Source organism: Chenopodium quinoa, unplaced genomic scaffold (assembly GCF_001683475.1).
Source record: "Chenopodium quinoa cultivar QQ74 unplaced genomic scaffold, ASM168347v1, whole genome shotgun sequence".
NCBI classification, from domain to species: Eukaryota; Viridiplantae; Streptophyta; class Magnoliopsida; order Caryophyllales; family Amaranthaceae; genus Chenopodium; species Chenopodium quinoa.
Genome location: NW_018742733.1, coordinates 286,045 through 307,070, shown reverse-complemented (window position 1 = coordinate 307,070; position 21,026 = coordinate 286,045). Strand labels below are relative to the sequence as shown.

Below are 21,026 nucleotides of genomic sequence, written 5' to 3'. Positions count from 1 at the left end.
AAATTGTAGGTCCAAAATAAATTTTTAGGTGTTACCAATATCATATTAATGAGTTTTTTTTTTTTTTTTTTTTTTGGTGCTTAGAGAGCCACAAGGGCGGGGTGAGAATCGATCCCAGGATCTCCTGAAACCGGGAGGAAAGCTCTAATCACTTGAGCTATTACTCACTCTCATCTCATATTAATGAGTAATGAAACAGAACAGTGTATCAAAACAGGAAAACAAACCAGCAAAGTAGCACAAGTTATTTCACCTAATAGAGGTTTTTTTTTTTTTAAATTATGCTATTCATAATTAAGAATTGACGCAACAATCGGCACAAAGAAGCATATGCCTGAGGATGCACCAAGGGCTTCTACGCTCACTAATCAGTCCCGGGTTCAGGAGCTTCAGGCCCTTCAGCAGATACAGCACTGAAAAAAATGACAGCAAAAATGTGTTAGTGTCTTATAGAGCAGATTCATGGTAATTTTACAAAAATTAAACTCCGCAACAGAACATCAATAAGTTTCATTTCACAACCACGCTAAACGAGTTTCTCAAACCAACATTTCAACTAATCAGACATAGACCCAAGGAAATGTGGACTGTAAATCTAAATTCAGATGCATGATTTCATGAAAGTCGGATCGATTTATAATTGCCTTATGAAAGGATTCCTTTTTTGGTTACTGACTTCATCTTGATTGAAGAAAACCGCGTGAGATAAGTGCCAAACTTGGCAACTTGAGGTAACACATTTTAAACATGGTATCACTATGGCAAAGATCTCAAGCTACCATATGAGGAGTCAAAAATACAAAATCAAAGAACCTGCTGAAATAATAAAACCTGCATGAATACTCCACAGTATACAAATTTTTAGATCATGTTTAAGAAATTTAGCCCAAATGAAGAGACAGAAGTGCAACCAAGAGTTCAAGAAAATGCACAAATTTTTAGAAATTATGATTTGAGACTTATCACATTACAGAAATGCTAAATTATAAATAAAATCAGGAAATAACTTAGATGCAGGAATAATAAAACCTAATCCTTACTTTCAAACATAACACACACCATAAGACAATGTTGTTATCCAAGTACAAACAGAAAAGAAACTCAGTCAACAGAGCAGAAAGATCAATGAAAAAAAGATCCAACTCATTCAAGGGGATAATGCAGATTATAAACCTAAGGATACTGCAAATTTGTTACAATGTATTTAGGTGCCATGAACATGGTGCAGAAAGATTGCAAAAACTCTTTCTAACCAATTGCCATAAGCTTGCTGCAGGACTATAAATATAAATATATATATAAAAAAATCTATTATGGGGCAGAAGGCTAATGGCACTAGCTGACACAAGCTTGTGCGCCATCTTAATTTAATGCTGGCATGCTGCCACCATCATACAAGTTTACAAAGAGATATAGTCTACATCCTCAGTGACTGGGAAATTAGGGTCATCCCTAGTGGAGAGGTCAGTAAAGGCATTCCCAATGGACCCAATGATGACGGGGTCTGCATCTCTGACATTGGTGGGATCTAATAGAGGCATCACCGACGATGACGGGGTCCACATCACTGATAATGGTGGGGCTATTAGAGGCATACCTGATTTTGGAAGGGTCAGCAGAAGCATCCCCTATGATGGAGGGGTTCCTGGAGGAGGCATCCACAATGGCATTCCCGGAGGCATTGCTTATAGAGGGGTGTGCAGGGGAGTCACCAATGATTGCAAAGCTCGCAAAAGTATCCTTGATGATGGAGGGATCCATGGATGCATCCCTGATGGCATCCCTGACAATAGGATGATTAGGATCAGCAGAGGCATCGTCCATGGAAGGGTCTGCAAGGACATTACCGGTGGCGGTAGGGCTAGCAAGGGTATCCTTGATGATAACGGGGTCAGCAGGGGCATCCCTAATGATGGCATCTCCAATGATGTCGGGAGCAGCAAGGGCATCTTCGATGACAGTGGGATTAGCAAGAACATCCCTACTGTTGGTGGGGTCAACAAGAGCATCCTCGGTGATGGTGAGGTCAGGGAGAGCAAAGGCATACCGAATGATGGTGGTAGGGACATCCCCGATAATGGCATCCCGGATGATGGTGGGGGCAACATGGACATCTCCTATGATGACGGGGTCTGGGGCATTTTTGGTGTTGGCAGGGTCAGCAAGGGCATCCCTGATGGTGGCGGGAATGGAGGGGTCAACAACATCCCCAAAGATGGCTAGGTTGGCAGGGACATCACCGGTGGCAGGGTCAGCAAAGACGGCATCCGTGATGATGGAACTGTTAGTAGAGGCATCCCTTGTGGCGAAGTTAGCATGGCCATCCTCCATGGCAAGGTCAGCAGGGGCCTCCCCGATGATAGTGGCGGGGTTTTGATCATCCTCACTGCCGACAGTGGCATCTCCAATGGTGGGATCAGCAGGGGCATCCCCAATGGTGGGAACAGTAGGGGCATCCCCAACGGTGGGATCAGAGGGGGCATCCCCAATGGTGGGATCAGCAGGGGTATCCCCAATGGTGGGATCAGCAGGGGCATCCCCAATGGTGGGATTAGCAGAGACGACACTAGCAGTGGTGGGGTCATCAAGGACACCCCTAGCGTTGGTGGGTTCGGCAGAGATAGTAGGGTCTGCAAGGGAGTACTCAATAGCACTGGTTGCCAAAAGATATAATCCTGAAAAAAAAAAAAAAGAAAAAAAAAAAAAAAGAAAAAAAAAAGGAGAGAGAGAGAGGGGCAAGATTAGGGTTAGTATGGAGTCCAACAAAAGCATCACAACAGAGCCATTGATGTAGCATATGCACACACAACAATACACCATTAGGTTGTGAAGTACACAGAGATTAGAAATTACCAGCCCAAGATTCGTCCAAAGTTGAAGAAGTGCCTCTAATTGATACCTAAAATTTTGCACCAAAATCCAACTAAATTATACATATAATAAGACTATCGTGGGAAGAAAGCTTCAAAATTTTGCTCCAAAATCCATCCAAATTATATAGATAATAACACTATCAGGGGAGGGAAGAAAGCTTCAAAATTCTTGTAACACTCACACACACACTAGGATATGGGATCTTCATATATAGGATATTAGAGAGAGACTTGAAGTGCTATAAGAACTGAGATATATCCTAATTAATGCCAAAACAAGCATGACTTGGTATGATAAAGGAAATGACGGTGATTTTATCTAAGTGGCCCATAATCATTAGATATAAAAATGGTAAAAGACAAAACTTAGCAGTGATTCAAATTCTATAAAGAGAAAGCTTGATGCTTATTATTATTTTTGAGCTTGAAAGCGATTAACTCAATGGAATATAAGCTCACAATTTCTAATTTGGTTCTTTGGAGGTCAATCTCAATACCTATTCACGCAAGTAAATATTTCAATAGCCACAGCCATTCTTTTTAGCATTATTTCATATTCAGATTTCATTTCTTATGGTTACTTCCTTTAAAAATTATATTTCCTACTCAATCATATTCTTATCTCGAATATTTAAAATTAGAAACATTATTGAGGGAAAAAAAAAAAATCGGACACCCAGAATTTAAGTTGCCATCATCTCATCCAACTCATTTTCCATGTGATATTTTAACAAGGGAGAAACCTGGATGATTGTCCTACAGTAAAACATGCATGCCCTGGATGAAGAAAACTCTTTAAAAGAGATAGAACCCAAACTAATTTAGAATTTTTTTTTTTTTAAAAAAAAACATATGCAAATTTTCTAACTGGAAATCGACGGGAAAATTCATGTTTTTGGAGCAACTTTGGAAGATTTGTAGTTATTTACTTATTACTTATACAAATGTGACAGAAAGGATCTCAGGGCAAGTTCATTTATTGTGGTTCACCGATAGATCAAGCCAATTTCCTAGCTTCATTTTGCAATATTCTTCTAGGGCACAAACCAGCACTTCAAATTGACTACTGATTTAATTTTAAAAAGTAATTTAGTTGGACTCTCTTACTCTTACCCTAAGTTTATGATGGCATTGTTAGGCAAACAACTTGCTCGCATTAAGATTATTCTGAAAAAAAAATTGGAGTTACAAGAAACACTAAATAAGCCATGCTGTCCTTTCACAAATAACTAAAAATTAGGGAGGAAGTTTAATTAATATAGAAAAATGAAAACAAAGTTTTCACACAAGTTAAAAAGTTCATGGTAACACCACATTAGTCAGGTTACTGTAATGCAGAAGAAAGTTCAGAGCTACTTAAACAAGATGATTGCATTAGCTGTTTCCCTTCTTCGTATGAGAAATTAAAATAAAAATATTGTGAGATTTATTTTGGTTGAGTCCTTATACAAAAGAGTGAAGTATAAACAACAGCAGCAAGAACAACAATAATAACAACAATAAAAATAAATAAAAATAAAAATTTAAAAAGGGTGGCCTTAGTGGCGGATCCAGGATTTTATGGGTGCTAGGTCACCGTCATCAATCAATCCAAAAAGTTGATTTTGTGAAGGAAGATTTTGTCACGGAGAATGATTTTATGGAGGAGGATGAATTTTAGCACTAAAGAAACTTGTTATATCACATGTATTTTTAATTTTCATTCTAAAAATTAAGTTAAAATATCAATAAGATTAATTGTTATAATATAGGTTACTATTATGGACTACATAGCTAGGATTATATTAATAAAAGCAGTAGCGGATTCAAAAAATACCCAAAATGGGTTCAGACTTTCGGAGTCATGAAAAGATAATTTAAATTAGTTAATTGATGTATATAATAAAAAAAAACAAATAAAAAAATTATTATGATTGTGTAATGGTATGTACTTGTATATGCTTTGATTATAATGTAAAGAAAACAAATTATATATACAATAATAAAAATGAAATGAAGTAGAAATTAATAGGCTAGTATGTAAATTGTCAAGTGGAAAAAATAGTCAAACAAAAAGTATGAAAGTTTTTTTTTAAAATATACATATTTTTTTTATTTTCATAAAAAATAGAAACAATTAGGCCCAAATAATAATACAAATCAAATGAAACAAAAGAAAAACAAAACATAGTACAATTATGCGTAATAGGCTAGCATATAAAATGGGGGAAAAAAAAAAAAAAAAAAAGGGTTTGTGGTGGGATTTGATCCCCTGAACCCTGCTAATCTAAGGAAAAAAATTCCACCCAAAGATTTACCACTGAGCCACAAACTTCTTTTCATAATATTCTTTCTTTCATTTAGTTTTAAACCTCAAATTTGCTAGGCCACGTGACCCAGCGTGACCAACGCTAGGTCCGCCACTGGGTGGCCTTTCTTCTTGCGACTCAAATAGGCCAGTTACAATCTAAAAACAACGGAGTACTTGCAAAATAAGAAAATGAATTAAAGTCAACTCGAGCATGCTTGGATCGAGGATTATTAATTAAGGGGGTAAATGTTAACAATATACAGAAAATTTAGCTTGAAGGGGGTGATTGTAGATGGGACAAAATAGTGATTGTGTGAGGAGGGACGGATGAGGGTATTATTACTCTATTCTTATGACACTGTAAAAAAAAGGAAGATAGAGACTACCTAACCCCTTAGCCAATTTAGAAAACCCTTCAGGTCTTAAGCATTTGTTTCTTCACATAAGTTACCAAAAACACAAAGAGGAATCCCCTCCCCTAATATCTCCCCCTCTCTAGTATTTTATGCGAGGTTCAAACTCCAAACTGAAGCATTTTCCAATTTTGGAAGTCAAAATACCATATGGAAAGATGTTTTCTTTGGTTTCTATGTAGTTTTGAGGAAAACAAATTTAATGAGAACTTACAAATCCACATACTTCCAGAGTGCATCTATCGAGTCAAAGCTTTACTATTGCCGTTACCATGTAAACCTATCACTCTACTGAATGCTTAATTTATTAACTAACCATGCCAATATAAGTGGATATAAGAATCTTAAATCCTATTAGCACGCAAAAAATATCATCCATATAGATCATATATGTAAAGATTCTAATGAATTGTATATATAAGAGACTCAAAAATAGGAAGCAATGAAAAGGCTAATAGTATGGGAATCATATCATACCACAGGACTCCTTTTATCAAGGCATTTCTTGCAGGTTACACCATGAGTGTCATTTGTTTCAAATAAATGGAGTGACATAATGCAACCACAGTGAACTCTCTGTCGACAAATATTGTATATTAAGATCCCATTAGCAGTTCCTCCAGCAAATAAACCAAATCTCGTGATCATTAACCATAATTTAAACAAGCAAAAAACAAGAACTTTCCAGCTTACCCTTTCACATACATCACACTGTCTCCATCCATCTTCATGTCTATGATGTTTTTGGCAAAAACTTCCATCACTAAAAGCAAAACTGCAATGAAGAACAGTTCATAAAACCATAAATTATGTATTCAACACACTTAAACCGCCATAAGATAACCAAAAGGATAGTCTACACAGTAAAACTAATATTACAAAGGTGAAGTGATAGTGGTTTTCTTTTTTATATGTTTTTGCTAGGAATTAGCATGGTTTCTGACCAGATTACAGCTCTAAATATGGCAGAAATCAGGGAAGAACAATGATGATTATATTGATAATAGGTGAATTACACTAATAGAAGGATAATTCCACTTTCGAGAGGTGGATTCTCTCCTAATATGAGCTTTCGAGAGGCTCACTCTCTCCTAATAACATAACCTCAACAATATTCAACATAATCATTATTCCTCCTAATGAGGTCTATTTGTAGAAAATACCCCTAACAAACCTCTAGCTTATTCCCCAAGTTACTACTAATAGACTATGACTAATGTGCCCTTCCCCTAAATATTGATTCCTTGCAGTTTTCTGTGAAGAACATGATACAAGTCACTTTTCCTTTTTATATGTTTTCTGAAGAAGATGATACAAGTAATTCAATGACTTGGGGACATCATTTTTCCTTGACCTGTTTTAATCAAACCTTTCTAGTAGTGCAGGACATACTTTTTCTCTAAGTGTCAAACTCTTACATTCTACAAATATTTAGCTCTGTTTTAGGCCAAGCCTCAACTGTCAAACATCCATACTCATGCCAAATTGTTTTTTAACAAGGGTACTTGACATGAAATGAAGTGGTCAAGTAAGCATAGCCATTTATTGTGATAAATTGAGACATGAGATAGCTAAAAAATGGTACACAGAAGAAGAATACTTCCAACCTCAAGATTTGTAGCTTCTAGAAAACAATGTTATCAAAAGAAGAGTCAGAATTACATAACTAAGATGCATACAAAAAAAAAAAAAAAAAGAGTGATCAAGGAAAAGAATCAATCAACTAATCCAAAAGTAATGTTTTAGCTATCCAAACAGAAAAATGTCATCAAGTTGTCACCTAGGTAAATTGTGTTTCAGGAAAGAAAACCTAGGCTAACCCCTAAGATAGGAATGACCAAATTCAGCCTCACAGATGATTAACAAGAATAACAACAGATAGCAAAGATCTTGACATCTTCTTTTGTGTGCTAAGAGAAATCTAGAACCTCATTGCTCTCAAAATACTATGGATCCATTTCCTTATCACAAGGGACAATGTATCTCACACTTGTACAATAGTACCTATTAAACTTTTTTACGATGACCAACTTAGAAGCACTAATAAAATGGCTGCTTTGGCACTTTGATATCCTTTCGTATAGCCAAAGCCTCGATTAGAAAAAAGCTTAGAAATGGAATTAGAACCCCCCAATAGCATCTTCCCCAGACTATCCCTTAAATAAAATCCAGAGCCAATCAACCATCATTATACCTTGAACTACTAAAATTAAGCCTAACAAATTCAGGTAGAGGAGGCTTCCAAGAAGGCCTTCTGAGTTCACTCCTAAAGATGGAAAAATCAACTTGATTCCCATATAAAGCAATGTTGCTACATATTAATAGAAAAAACCATACTTACTAGAGTCACAAATCTTTCCATATCCTCATTATTGAAGATGACTATATTCTAGTGGACTAACTCATATACCACACTAAAGGCATTCTTTTCCACATCTAAAAAATACCAAATCCTAACAAAGATTGAGCATCAAAACACATTTATCAGACGCTTTCCCTAATGTCAAAGGATGTCAACCAAGATTCTTTCTAAGGAAAATGTTATTTGGCAAGCGGTACATTGAAACATAAATCACAGCCTATTTCAACAGAATTTGTCCAAAGGTGTACCATTCTACTGAGTATAAATTAGAAAATATTGTCCATAGTATCACTATGAAATAAATTTAAAAATTTAAGGTCCTCCTTCCATCAAATACAATTTGTTTTGTAAAGAATTGCCAACTTACCACATGTTTAAAATTCACATCACCGCACCCATTATAGAAAATTATATTACCAGTTTACCACATTAGTCATTTAGATATATTATCACAGCCATTATGTGAATGGTATAGTAGAACTACACATATACTTCGTAGGAAACTTTAAACACATAATTTAGTATGTGTATAACCTTTGAGTTTTAATTTCCACAAACTAAAAAGATCAAATCCAAAAAAGTATACTTTCAAGTATTATATCAGAAACATATTCTGTAACTTCAGAATACAATGCTGAATCCTGAAGTCAAATTTCCAAACTTGCCAGTGCACACAATAATGGCTGCAAAAAGCCGCGTAGCATCTTCACATGACGCCATTGCAACATCATGATTGTTATCACGACAAATAAAGCATATATGAAAATTAATCAAAGTTATAATGGATAGTTGTCCAATATAGCAAACTTGATACCATATAATTAAGTAGCCATTATGCACCCTTTCAAGCTTGTGAGATGAACATTGCTATCCTGTTATACTCCTAAGGTCTTTACCAAGTACATAAGTCACACATTACAAACTACGAGGAAATTAGACTGGTAGAAGATGTAATGATCATTGATCAGACAGTTAGAACAAAAACTTATGGAAAACCACCCTTGTGTGGGCACTGGGCCATAGGCATTTAGACACTATTCTTGATAAGTAAATTTAAAAAATGAGTCTCTTGTCACTACATAACACACCTACAACCTTTATTCTAGCTTAGAAAATGGTGTACAAACAATAATTATCATTTAATTCCATTAACATATGAACTATTTTAAAACTCCTACACTTCTCTTATTTCTTTAATACCATATACAGCTATCACTTCATCATTTATGAAGAATTAGAAACTTGAAATATAACCAAATCTACCAACAACCACAGCTATACATACATGTGTCTGACTATTGTAAGTTCTCTTCCAGCCCCATGATACATTCTGAAACAATTGTGTATATCCTTATATCGATCAGGTCAATCCCACTACCATATATTACTACTTACAATCCACAGACATCAAAATTTTAAATTATTGGACATCCAGCTTTTTCAAGAAGATAGTGGGAAGAGGGACGAGCAGAAAACTCTCAGCAATGCTGACATGCTGCTGAAATCCAATCACAATCTGTTCAACAAGGAAAACTAATAATTTTGAATAACAAAAAACCAAATGAGCCAGCAGGAGCCATGTTGTTTGAAGCTAGTTGACTCAATGAAAAGCATCTACTCCAGAGTTCAGACCCTAAGATCTGGAATGGAGGGAAAATTTGAACTTCAGGTATCAGCAAGAACAGAAAATTAATTAGGCACCGGGATAATTTAGGTTGGGGGATACTTTTCTGTACCATTCTTGGGGTAAACATTATCTTTGGTTCCATTTGCTTCACTCTTTTGTTAACCCACTTTGTTTTCTTTATATAGAAATGATAAAGTGTCCGTTAGTTTTTAAGCATGGCTAGGTGCTGGCCGCTTTACAGTCTAAGAAGAAATAGAATAGTAAGTAAAAGGGGGAAGTAGGGCTTGCCACTGTTGTCAGTATGAGATAAGACCTCTATCAATCAATTCAGCTAGACCTGCTTTGTTCTCCATCATGCCTACCCATGCATCTTCATGCAAGTTCTTTATTTATACATGAAATATTCCCTTTAAAGAATGAAATAGTTCATACTTCCTCCTATCCATTATTATTGCAACACTCCCCCTTTCCGCTAGTTTTAAATTAAATGCAACATTACTTTATTTGTTGCTTGGTTCCTTCTATCTCTCTTCTCATTTCATAAGTCTCTCTATCTCTCGCCTCATCACATGGCCTTCTTTAATTTTTGTGCTTCCCTCTACGTTGTAACTATATTTATGGCATAAACATGTAGCAAAATGTAGTTTCCATATATCTTGTGTTTCAGACAAGGAACCTGCCCCCATAATAATGATAACATCAAGAATCATTTTTCTGTCCACTGCACAAAATAAAACTCCCAGAAAGCTTATGCAGTGCTTTCAGGTGAAAAACTTGGACCTGGGAGTTAAAACTAGAGTTGGGGCCTAAACTATCACATTTTTAGCTTTTGGGACCTCATGTCCAACTTCCATTTACTAGGGGCATGAATCTATTTTTATTTTTATTTTTTTCACTTCCAAAATAATAAATGCAATGAAAAAGTAGGGGAAATCTCAACTAAAATTGGAAATTAGACATTAAAAACTCTATTTATCATCTTCTATTGTCCTCCCTCACTGCCGTCTTTAGTCATTATCACCACCTGCAGCACTTCACAACCCAAGTACCAACAGGCAACAGTCCAACCAACCACCACCTTTACACTACACCATTGTATCGTCAGTCTCATCACCCACTTATTTCTACCACCACTCTCACCACCTCCCCAAGCCGCCATCACTACTACTGACCAACAAACCCTTCCATATTTAGCCCCAACTTTCACAAATATATGGAGCAAACTAAAACCAACAATGAAATCAAATATTTGTCGATCTAATTCTGTTGTTGAAATGTCTAAAATACCAGAAGAAAAGGAAGAATTTGTTGTAAAAAAAATATACAGTTGCAAAGCTAAGTTGTTATCATAACTCCACCCTGAATTCAAACTCAGTAATAAAATCAATTACGATCACCAATGTATCTTCTTTCTGCCTAAGTCCCAAGATAATTCCATCCGATCTGGAAACATATATATATGTATGTATGTATGTATGTATGTATATGTATGTATGTATGTATGAAAGGAGAGAGAGAGAAAAAAAAATTTCTCCTGTTAATATTTTAGAGGAGATAGTTTAGGAAATAAGAAATAGAAAATAAAAATAATAAAAACTAATGGATGATGAATAAAAAATAACTTCAGAGTTTCCTTAATAACACCTAAATTTTTTTTTTTAAAAAATAATAATAAAAACCCTGAGAAAAAGAAGAGAATTTAGGTCCCAAAAGCCAAACTTATACATAGTTAAGGTCTCAAATGTATGGTTAACTCTGCAGTAAGTAGGAAACAATGAGGATGACAAAGATATAGAGGCTTTAGAATAATAATGCCCATGCAAAAACAGTGGACCTATTATGCTATTAGCCATTGCACTCTTCTTCACGTGTGACAAATCATGTCAATGGGTTGACGGGTTGTAAGCGCAAATGCATCATATTGACATACACTAAAACAATTAGAGTATGTACTAAGTACTAAGATATCAATAATGTCCAGAGATAAATTTACATAAAATTATTTGTTCCTAAAACAACAGAGTTTCAACATACTACTCCCGTATACCACATGAAGATACACCAAGATATTACTATTTACCTTCCAAAGAATTCACTCAAAAGGTAGTAAAATATCTACTTCAACAATTAAATCTTATACCCTTTAGAACAAACTGATCCCCCAGCCCCTGTTGGATCAATTGAAGCCCCTAAATGAAGATTATAGTCTAGACACCTTATTACATGGACAGTGCAAACACCCTCTTCCCTTCTGTCTTATTTTTACAGAACTATCCTTCTATAAAGGCCTAATTATGCAATAGAAGCAATGAGCAAAGGTTTTGAGCCTGGTGGCGGCAAATCCCTTGGAAAAAGACAATAAACATTCTAGAGAGCACATTCCATTATTTTCATCATCACAGTCATCACCATATATGTGACAGCGTAATATAGGCAACTGCCATCTTTCATTACTTCACAAATACAATCATCAATCCTAATTAAAGCTTCATTGCAATTGAGTTTACAATTTAAGTGGAATTCGCACTAAAATTTACTAGATGGAGAGCAGTGCTTCCTGCATTGCTTCTTTTCTTCAACAAAAAAACTAAACTCTCCACGTATATCACTTACACTTCCTTGCAGAATTTCTTTTACCTCTCCAGTAAATTTTAACAATCCATGGCAAAAATCTCCAGCAAACCCTTTATCTATAAACAAAACAAGATACATGCAATACAAGAAAACATGACCTCCTAGATATATAGATTAAAAATAAATAAAATAAAACTAAACTAAATGAGGTGCTATGGATGAAAATTGCATATGAAAACCAGCAAAACCACTATATGGATATTAAAAGTACGAGTTATGTGGAGATCAACAAATAGAACAGAGATAAGAGAGAAAAGAAATGACAAGGATAAAATCTCAGATGCAGATGATTAACTTAATTGTAAAAAGATAAAACCTAATTGAGCGATCTAGCAATCAATCTCAAAGCCTTAATTGAGCGATCTAGCAGAAAAACAAAAAATTCAAATAAAAAATTCACAACTTGAAGAAATATAAACAATTACAAAAATTCATAAGGTTAGATTCCAGTATTCAAGACTAAATCTTACAAGCAAGAACCACAAAGCTTTGTGTAGGTAAAATTCCTTAAACGCCATCCTTTTCGAGGTGTACTCGTAAATTGGTGACAGAAACTGCATGTATCGCCTTTTGGAGCCATCAAATTTGCAGAAGGGAAAAAAATTACACACAAAACAAAGGGGGAGAACCAACAAAAGAATGAGCAGAATGCAAATACAGATTTCACCCACTTATCAAAGCCTCAATGTAAAGGAAGTTCCAATAATGACAAAGCATTTATGGAAAGAATCATGATTTTTCAAATATAACATAAAAACTGCGTGAAAGAGGGGGAGGGGCTGTCTAAGCAAAGGTAAGGACAAAATTGACAGCCAATGGCTTTATATGGTATGCAATTAGCTCCATGATTATGTTTACACTAATAGAAGATACTACTACTTAACCTTAAGTGGAAATAACGGAAACCTATGGGAAAATATGTGATACTACTTTTACAATCACCAGCTCAGCCCTAGGTTTTGAGATTGTGGTTGCAAATGTGACCAAGGTAGCATTAATGCATCACAAAGCACTACTTTATCGCAATATCGCTCAAAAGGAGCGTGAATAACATGACATGAATGAGTCAGTCATCAATCAAATTTGTCAATATCAACCATTTATAAACCAATAAATAATATTCAATATTGGTTTGTTAAGCTGAAAAAGTGGTATGTACTGGCTTACATATAACACCTTAGCTGATAACAATTGATCATGTTTCAGATCATAAAAAATTACTATATGCAAGAACCTGAGAACTCTGGCCCTTGGCCATTTGTTGAACTGGTGAGGGTTGGTATCTTATCTTGCAATCACTAAAGTCATTCTTATTGTAATGTGATTTGAATCCCTTAAGTAACCTTCTAACCAAAATGATATTTCAACACACTTTTCTGCAAATATTAGCAATTACTCTAGCAATTCTTTACATCGTTGTTCTGAATTCATTTTCAATCATGTTTACTGATATGACTTTCAAGCATTCCTAGAAAAAATCCTCTTTGGATTAATCCAGCAAACAATTAGATTAATTCATCATGCATCCACTGCATGATTTATTACACAGCCAAAGGAATAAAAAAAGATTATTAACAAAATCAGAGACACATATGCAGTACATGAAAAATACCAATTAAAATTATAGGCATCTTTCTCTTCCTCCTTCCCCTGATTTCATCCACCTACAATGATATCAAATCAACCACCATAATATAAATTAGAAAGGAAAAAAAAAATCAGCAGCCAAAAATGTTCTGGCTTCTAAAAACCGGGTGACATACCAGATCAATTCCTTCAGGTAAAAAATATTGTGAACCAGCAATCTAATTTGTGTGAAATAATAGTAGTACAAAGGCAGCATCTTCTGATTTCATCATCCAAAATGGAAAATATTCCATTTGATAACACAACTGCAGTAGATTAACAGAGAAAACAAACGTTGGAAACTAACATGTCAGCAGCATCAAATGCTTATGTCACAAATCAAACATTAAATCTTTTTCTTAAACGATATTTTCAGAGAGTCATGAGAAACAGATGCATCAGCCAGTGTGCACTCTCGATGATCAATTACTGACACTCCTGATACATCAATTACTGATTTATCAGTAGTTCAGTATCACCAAATGCCAATAAAAAACAATAAATCACTCAAGAATAGAGGCATTTATCAATTTAGAGCCTAACCTTGAAAACTAAAGTGTTACACTCCAAGTAGAGACACCCAAACAATAACTGGGAAAGCAGGAGACATCTACAACAGAAAATACTTCCCCCACAGAAAAAGCTACATGTTTACTCAGTAGGAGATCCACAATAGTAGCAGGAAAACTAATGATCCCGACTTACTCCTAACAACCTCCATCATAGTTAAGGAGAGCAACCTATAACATCCAAGGAGAGAACAATTTCAGTTTACTTTTAAAGTGAAGGTTAAAATAAGTTAAGTGTCTATCTAGGACAGTCTTCGGGAAATAAACTTAGGGCCTGTTCTCATTGACTGAACTCAGCAGAGCTGAACTGAACTGAAATGAATATTTTATAAGAGAAGGAAATTAGGAGCTGAACTGAGCTGAATTGAATTGAATTTCAACGTATGAGAACAGACCCTTAGTAGGGTTACGTACATCACTCCACAGAAAACAAAACAAAAAATTAAAAAAATAAAAACAAAAAAATAAAAAACAAAAACAAAAAATCAGGTTAAAGGTTTCATCTTAAAAGTTTAAACTTCCATAGAGGTTGGACATGGGAAATGAATGACAATGAGGAAGAAAATGTATGAGAGGTTAATAAAAATAACTAAGATTAAGAATCAGCATTACATCACCAGTGATAAGCTATCATCATTGAAAGATTGACTAAAAAGAGTCCAAAACATCTGGCAGACGCTGTCGCGCCCAAAATGAGATTTTTTTTTTTTTTTTTTTTTTTTTTGACTTTTGAGAGAGTCCTATGAATTGATATTGGAGGGAGGGCCAATTTAGGTAGTTGCATTATGATCCAGTGGATTGGGTAATAAGCTAGTTAGTGAGAGGGACAGCTCTATAAATAGAGCAGATTGGAGATAGATGGAAATATGGAATTGTGTTGAATGTTGTGTTGAGTCATTATTCTGTAGTCTTGGGAGATTGTCATTCCTCTCGAAAGATTGCCAGGAATGCAATTGGTGATCCGACACCATATCATTCATATCTTTACTTGTTTTCCCCTAATCTCTTCTCTTCCTTTAATCTCTCTCAGTCCTTAATCTCTTCTTTTTGGCCCTAATATCGTATTGGTAGTTAATCTGAGCTAATTCATAACCGAGTGTCTCTACAAGAAATAAACTCGCAATCACCGACATAGTCAGTGTTGAATGCTAGAATAACCTCAAAATGTTGTCTAATGAAATCTCTATCTAGAGTTATTGGATAATTTACCCTACATCAACAGCTACCCACGCAAACTAGTTACAAAAACTGGGAAATCTCCAAATAAAATGGCAACAAACTTATCCATCATTACATCCAAGTTGCCACCTTCATGAACTTAGTATTATTATTGAAGTCATTCTCGCTTTCACCACAAACTCCACAAACAAGGAGGAAATTGCCAGCTTCAATGAAGATAAAAATTCAAAGTTTTTTTTTAAACGATTTAAGTTCTAAACATCAACCCTTTCCCTAAAGTTTGTTGAATTCCCAAAAATGATAGACTTGATTGATCAATCTGTAGTTCCCATGTGATATGCATAAAACTTCATGTTCATGTCGGAAAAGCTATCTAACAAAGATTGCCCATTTGATCACAAACTGTGGAATCCAAAATCAAAAGCCTCACGAAAGCTCCCCGTCGTGTGACTCTTATGGTAAAATTCAAAATTCTTCATTCAAAAGGGTTTCCCTCAAGGGAAAATAAGCCCAACCGAGAATCAAATTGTTCGTATCGCTACGAAAGTATCCCTACCAAAACTTCTCCGGCAATTACACATCTATCAACATCATATGATCTCTGAAAAGTCCCAAATCCTAACACAAAAACTACCAATCCCCAAATTTAGAAACAATTGATTCACTACTCCAATAAGAATACCTCAAAACCTATTCTCACCCACAATTTCAAAAGTTCATGCTATTGAAAATCCAAATGCAATTACCCCACAAATAATTCCAATATTTCTTAAATCTAAACCAAAACTGAAGATCATAATAAAAACATAATATTGCAATTAATAGCAACACAGATTATACATTACTAGAAAATAAACATTGTTCATGAAAATATAAATAAAAAATAAAGATTAAAAATTACCAAAAGAAACCGCCATATTGGACATGGGAAAGATTGCCCATAACTAATTTTGGCGCCGCAGAGAAGAGAAGCATCATAGTACCGTTTGAGAACACAAGAATTCGCAGAAAACTGGGTATGTTTGAAGTTTTTAAAGCAACAGAACTTAACATGCATACATAACAAATGTGATTTCAAGTTCAGGATTTGCATGTTTTCTAGCACATTGATAGTAGAATCAGAAGGCATGATGAACCACTACCCTAGTCGGATTCTCGGTGTTGGATCCTCTACATTTTGACATGGGTATAATTTTATTTTGCTCGGTGTTAGATCCTCGACATTTTGACATGGATAATTAGGTTTAGGAGTATAGGATATAGTCGTAGCTACGGATAATAGCAATACTTGCATAGGTTTGAACTATAACATGGGAAATATTTAAGTTTAACCATTGAAAACACATGTGAATGGTGAATTTCATATGAAATATCGGGTCTGAGTAACATAATCTTAAGTCTTTAATGAATGAAATAGTTGGTGCTTAAAATTTTTTGAAACCAAGGTTTATTTAAGATAAAATATACTATGAATAGACTAAGAATTTCCATGCCATGTTTTACTAGTGTTGGAGTATAAGATAAACACAATCAAAATACGTCAATTTATCTATCATAGGATTATGGATTGCAATAAATAATTATAATATTCTTTATCGACCTTTATGTTATAGACAATATATGCACTCCCTCCGTTACGGATTACTTGCAACAATTTCCTTTTTGAGCCGTTACACATTACTTGCAACAATTTTTTTCCATTTTTAGTAAGTTTTTTAGGTTAAAATAACAACTTTACCCTTACTTATATTTTTAACTCAAATTAATTAATAACAAAACACTACACTTACATTCTAATCTAATTATCATAACCTAACCCTAATCTAACCATTCTCACCAAAAACTAATCACATCTATATTATAATTGTAGAGTCATTTAACAAGAGCCCTCCAAATCCCCAATCCTCAACTCTCATGCATTTGAGATTTTTTTTTTTATAAAGGAAAAAATAACTACCAATCCCACTACTTTATTTTATTTTCTTTATCATTTAAAAAAAAATAAAAACAAAAATAAATAACTACTCATTCACCCTTTCTTTTTCTTTTTTTTTTTTTTTTTTTTATGGGACTACTACTAACATGTCACTTTATGTGTGTGTGTGTTTTTTTTTTGGTACGCAGTATAACATATAAAAAAAAATGTACTCTAAATCCCCGACCCTTCAATTACAGTACTCTAAATCCCCAACCCTTTAATTATATGCATTTTTTTTAGGGATTACCCTCCAAACATTTTCCATTTCTTTAATCATCAAAACCAAAAGGAAAATGTACAACACGTTTTTGTGCAACTGGCCTCAGCGAATAACTACTTGCAACAGAACAAAGTATGTAACTCCTACAGCAAGACGCTAACCCATATGACACTAACTGAGTAACACGAGTAACCCCTATAACACTGAATGGGTAACCTTTATAACTTTGAAAAAGTAAACCCCATAATAGCATTGTGTGGCCACCGACATAAAAGAGTAAGACCCTGTTTTTTGAGCTTCTAAGCTTTGCTTAGAATATCATATTTCAATATAGCACATAAGGTGTCAGCACATTATTAATACGATTATTATTAATACTCAGTACAACAGAGCTAATTAGGGTTCAACAGAACCGACCAATCCAAAATCAACCATTACAGCTCAAGTCTAAATTACAACATCAAAATCAACTTTCCACATTTTAAATATATTTTTTCTTTAATAATATTTTTTTTTCTTATATATCCCGTGCATTTTGCTCGGGTACACTCTAGTTCCATCTAAATTCAACAGATTTCTCTCATCTCCTCAACTACCCCATTGAATGTTCTTCATTCAATTCACCTCAATCATGCTGCCCAGAAATCCTTTTTTCTAGAGAATTCTCCAGTTTCTCTTCTTAAACCCTAGTTACTTCTTTGATTGTTGTGCTCTGTAAGGTACCTCTTCATTAGGTGTTAGGTAAAAGGTCCTTGTCTCTAGGTTCAAGTAGAACCACTTTTCATCAATGAGAATTTGATGTTGCATGTCCATAAATGATGGGTCCCCTTCACTTGGTACTGGATTGATATGATGCACACCCCTTTTAACCTTGCAACTTTGTGATTATCACTTAAAGCTGGGTGATTAGTTGTTGTGACTGCCCTTAATATAACACCCCAGTAATTCTCTCTTAAAAACCTGTTAGAAACCTGTATATAACCTGAACAATTTCAAGAGAATTACTGGTGTGCTACTGCCACGTGTTCAAACGTTAAGGCTATCTCAGAAATTTGCAGCGGAAAACCAAAACAGTTTTAAATAAATCTCAAAACAAAGGAGTTAAATCAAAACAAGTATTACAAGTTGGAACCATTAAGGCCCTTATTCAAAACCCAATAAAAGTAGTAAGTGATTAAATTTAGTGTTCAAATAAATTCAAACACAAAAGAATTAGTGCAACTAAAATCGAATTAAAATAAATTCAAACTTGCAAAAGAATTAATATGCAAACAACCAACTCTCTACTCAAGATCCTACAACCCTAATGAATGCTGCATGTGTAAGAACCTGTGGTTATTCTGCTCCCCAATATTACAAGTGTAAAAATTGGATCGTCACAGGGTCATTGAAAGGCGAAGGCCATGACCAAACAAAGTCACACACAAAAGCACGCAGTCAGCAACGCTGAGTACATACAAGCTGCGAAAACAAATTAAGAAAATACCTAACATGCTACTAATATTCAAGCACAAGCATCATTAAATATAGACTCAGTTCATGACTCGATTATTAAATTTGTTAAGACCTCACTAATTAATATTAACTGACTCATTTATTTATTTCATTAGATTTAGCAATAGACAAGGTTGTCCAACCCATGTCCCATTTGGAACATCAATAAAGAAAAACCTCATGCCTCCTTTCGGAAACATCAATTAATAAACATCCAATGACCACGGGCGCGACTCCGTGACCGTAGTTAGTATGAGATCTCACCTAACTCCTAGTTTTGAAAAATATTTGAAATAAGAGACTCGTAGATCAGACGGCCTCGAGAAAAATACACGGCTAATACCCCATGTACCCCAACCCCTGATTGTCATTACTCCAGAAGTGCACCAATCCAGAGTTTTATTGCTCATCCATCTTGCACTTTACGTGATTTACAGGTTTAGACTTGGTGATGACTCATATGCATAACAATACAATCAATCCAAAAAGCAATTCAATCAAACATGGCAAATTCTCAATTTAGATTCTTGATTTATTAGTGACAAACAACATTTATTAATTATTCCATTACTACCTCGGTGTATAAACACCTTGAGTGCATAAGGCACCCCAAAACCTTAACCTCGTCTTACAAGACTTGAATTTCTCCTTTACTCATCCTGTTTACATAATCATGAACGAGTAATAATTTGATCTTTACACCAATCACATACCTTTGCCTTTAAGCGCACCTTGCATAATTAAAGCACAAATAATACTTGCATTATAAACTAGTGCACATCATTTGAAATTCACAATGTATAACCAGACAATTTAACCCAGTCAATCCTATACATGATACTAAGTTCTCGATCCGTCCTTAAACATGCACCTACAAGCAAGGTTTCGTATCTTGTACGTACCTTGTGTAAACAATCCGGCTGGCCACTTTAAAACTAGAAGTCGCCTTCTACAAAGTCCTCTCCTAAACCAAACAATTAGAAATAAATCAATACCAAAGCAATTAAAATTACTGCAATACTAAACTACTTTAAAACCTCTTAAATCACCAAAATAAAGCCTTTAAATTGTCCCCAAAAATCAAAGTTAGTAATATAACATCCCAACTTTAAGTTTATATGTAAGAATTATGAAAATATAGTGTTTTATATCAAATTACAGCAACTTTAAAGTGGGTAAATAAATCTGGAAATTTGTTTTAAATATATAAAATAACCCCATAAGCATAATTACTTGAATTAGTCATTATATAGCAAATTAGTGTGTTAAAAACCCAAGAATATATCAATTCAATGCAACTAGAGGCTTCAAAATAAAAGGTATGAAATCTGAAAATTATTTTTAAAGTTAGATTATAAAGTTCAAACCTTTTTCAATCACAAAATACTCACAATAATTATTTTATAGGTTTAGAAGCATAAAAACATGAAATTAACACTACTTGTTCATAAAAATTGAAACTTTAATAAATCTGAAAATTTATTTATGATTAAGATAATTATACTTTAATGTAATTTAAACATAGTATGATTAGATAGTTTGATTAACACGTTATCAAGCCCTAAAACATGAAAAATCAATGCTTTAAACCCTAAAATATACAAAATACATAATCTGAAATTTTATTTAATAATTTAGACATACAAAACCCATAAATTTATAATCTTTTGTAATTTATACATACTATTAAAGCCTAATAACAATAATTTATAGTTGAAATCAAATAAAAATTGAATCTTTAAATCAAAATAACAAGAAATA

At 34.3% G+C, this 21,026-nt stretch overlaps 1 protein-coding gene across 6 annotated transcripts; it reads right to left on the bottom strand.

The window, feature by feature from the left end:
• On the bottom strand, nt 1–20,376 carry LOC110723688 (sialidase-like). Of its 6 annotated transcripts, XM_021903037.1 has the most exons (9): nt 20,168–20,376; nt 16,475–18,753; nt 13,963–14,091; nt 13,812–13,863; nt 6,270–6,351; nt 6,054–6,152; nt 2,854–2,899; nt 1,598–2,675; nt 1–413 (listed from the first exon to the last, which is right to left on the bottom strand). In XM_021903037.1, the coding sequence occupies exons 6-9, from the start codon at nt 6,129–6,131 to the stop codon at nt 365–367; spliced, it is 1,251 nt and encodes a 416-aa protein (XP_021758729.1). In that variant the 5' UTR covers nt 6,132–6,152; nt 6,270–6,351; nt 13,812–13,863; nt 13,963–14,091; nt 16,475–18,753; nt 20,168–20,376; the 3' UTR covers nt 1–364. The 6 variants fall into 6 exon arrangements, with proteins under 6 accessions (XP_021758729.1, XP_021758725.1, XP_021758724.1 ...); XM_021903033.1 differs by having other exon boundaries at nt 1–2,675; nt 14,369–18,753; XM_021903032.1 differs by having other exon boundaries at nt 1–2,675.
• Between the last annotated feature and the right edge of the window lie 650 nt (nt 20,377–21,026).

Coding starts and splice junctions, on each gene's coding strand:
- LOC110723688 (XM_021903033.1), bottom strand. CDS start 6,131: ATGTCACTCCATTTATTTGAAACAAATGACACTCATGGTGTAACCTGC. Junction 2,900..6,053: donor TTGATAAAAGGAGTCCTGTG/GTATGATATGAT, acceptor GCAAAATTTTAG/GTATCAATTAGAGGCACTTC. Junction 2,676..2,853: donor TTTGGACGAATCTTGGGCTG/GTAATTTCTAAT, acceptor TTTTTTTTTCAG/GATTATATCTTTTGGCAACC.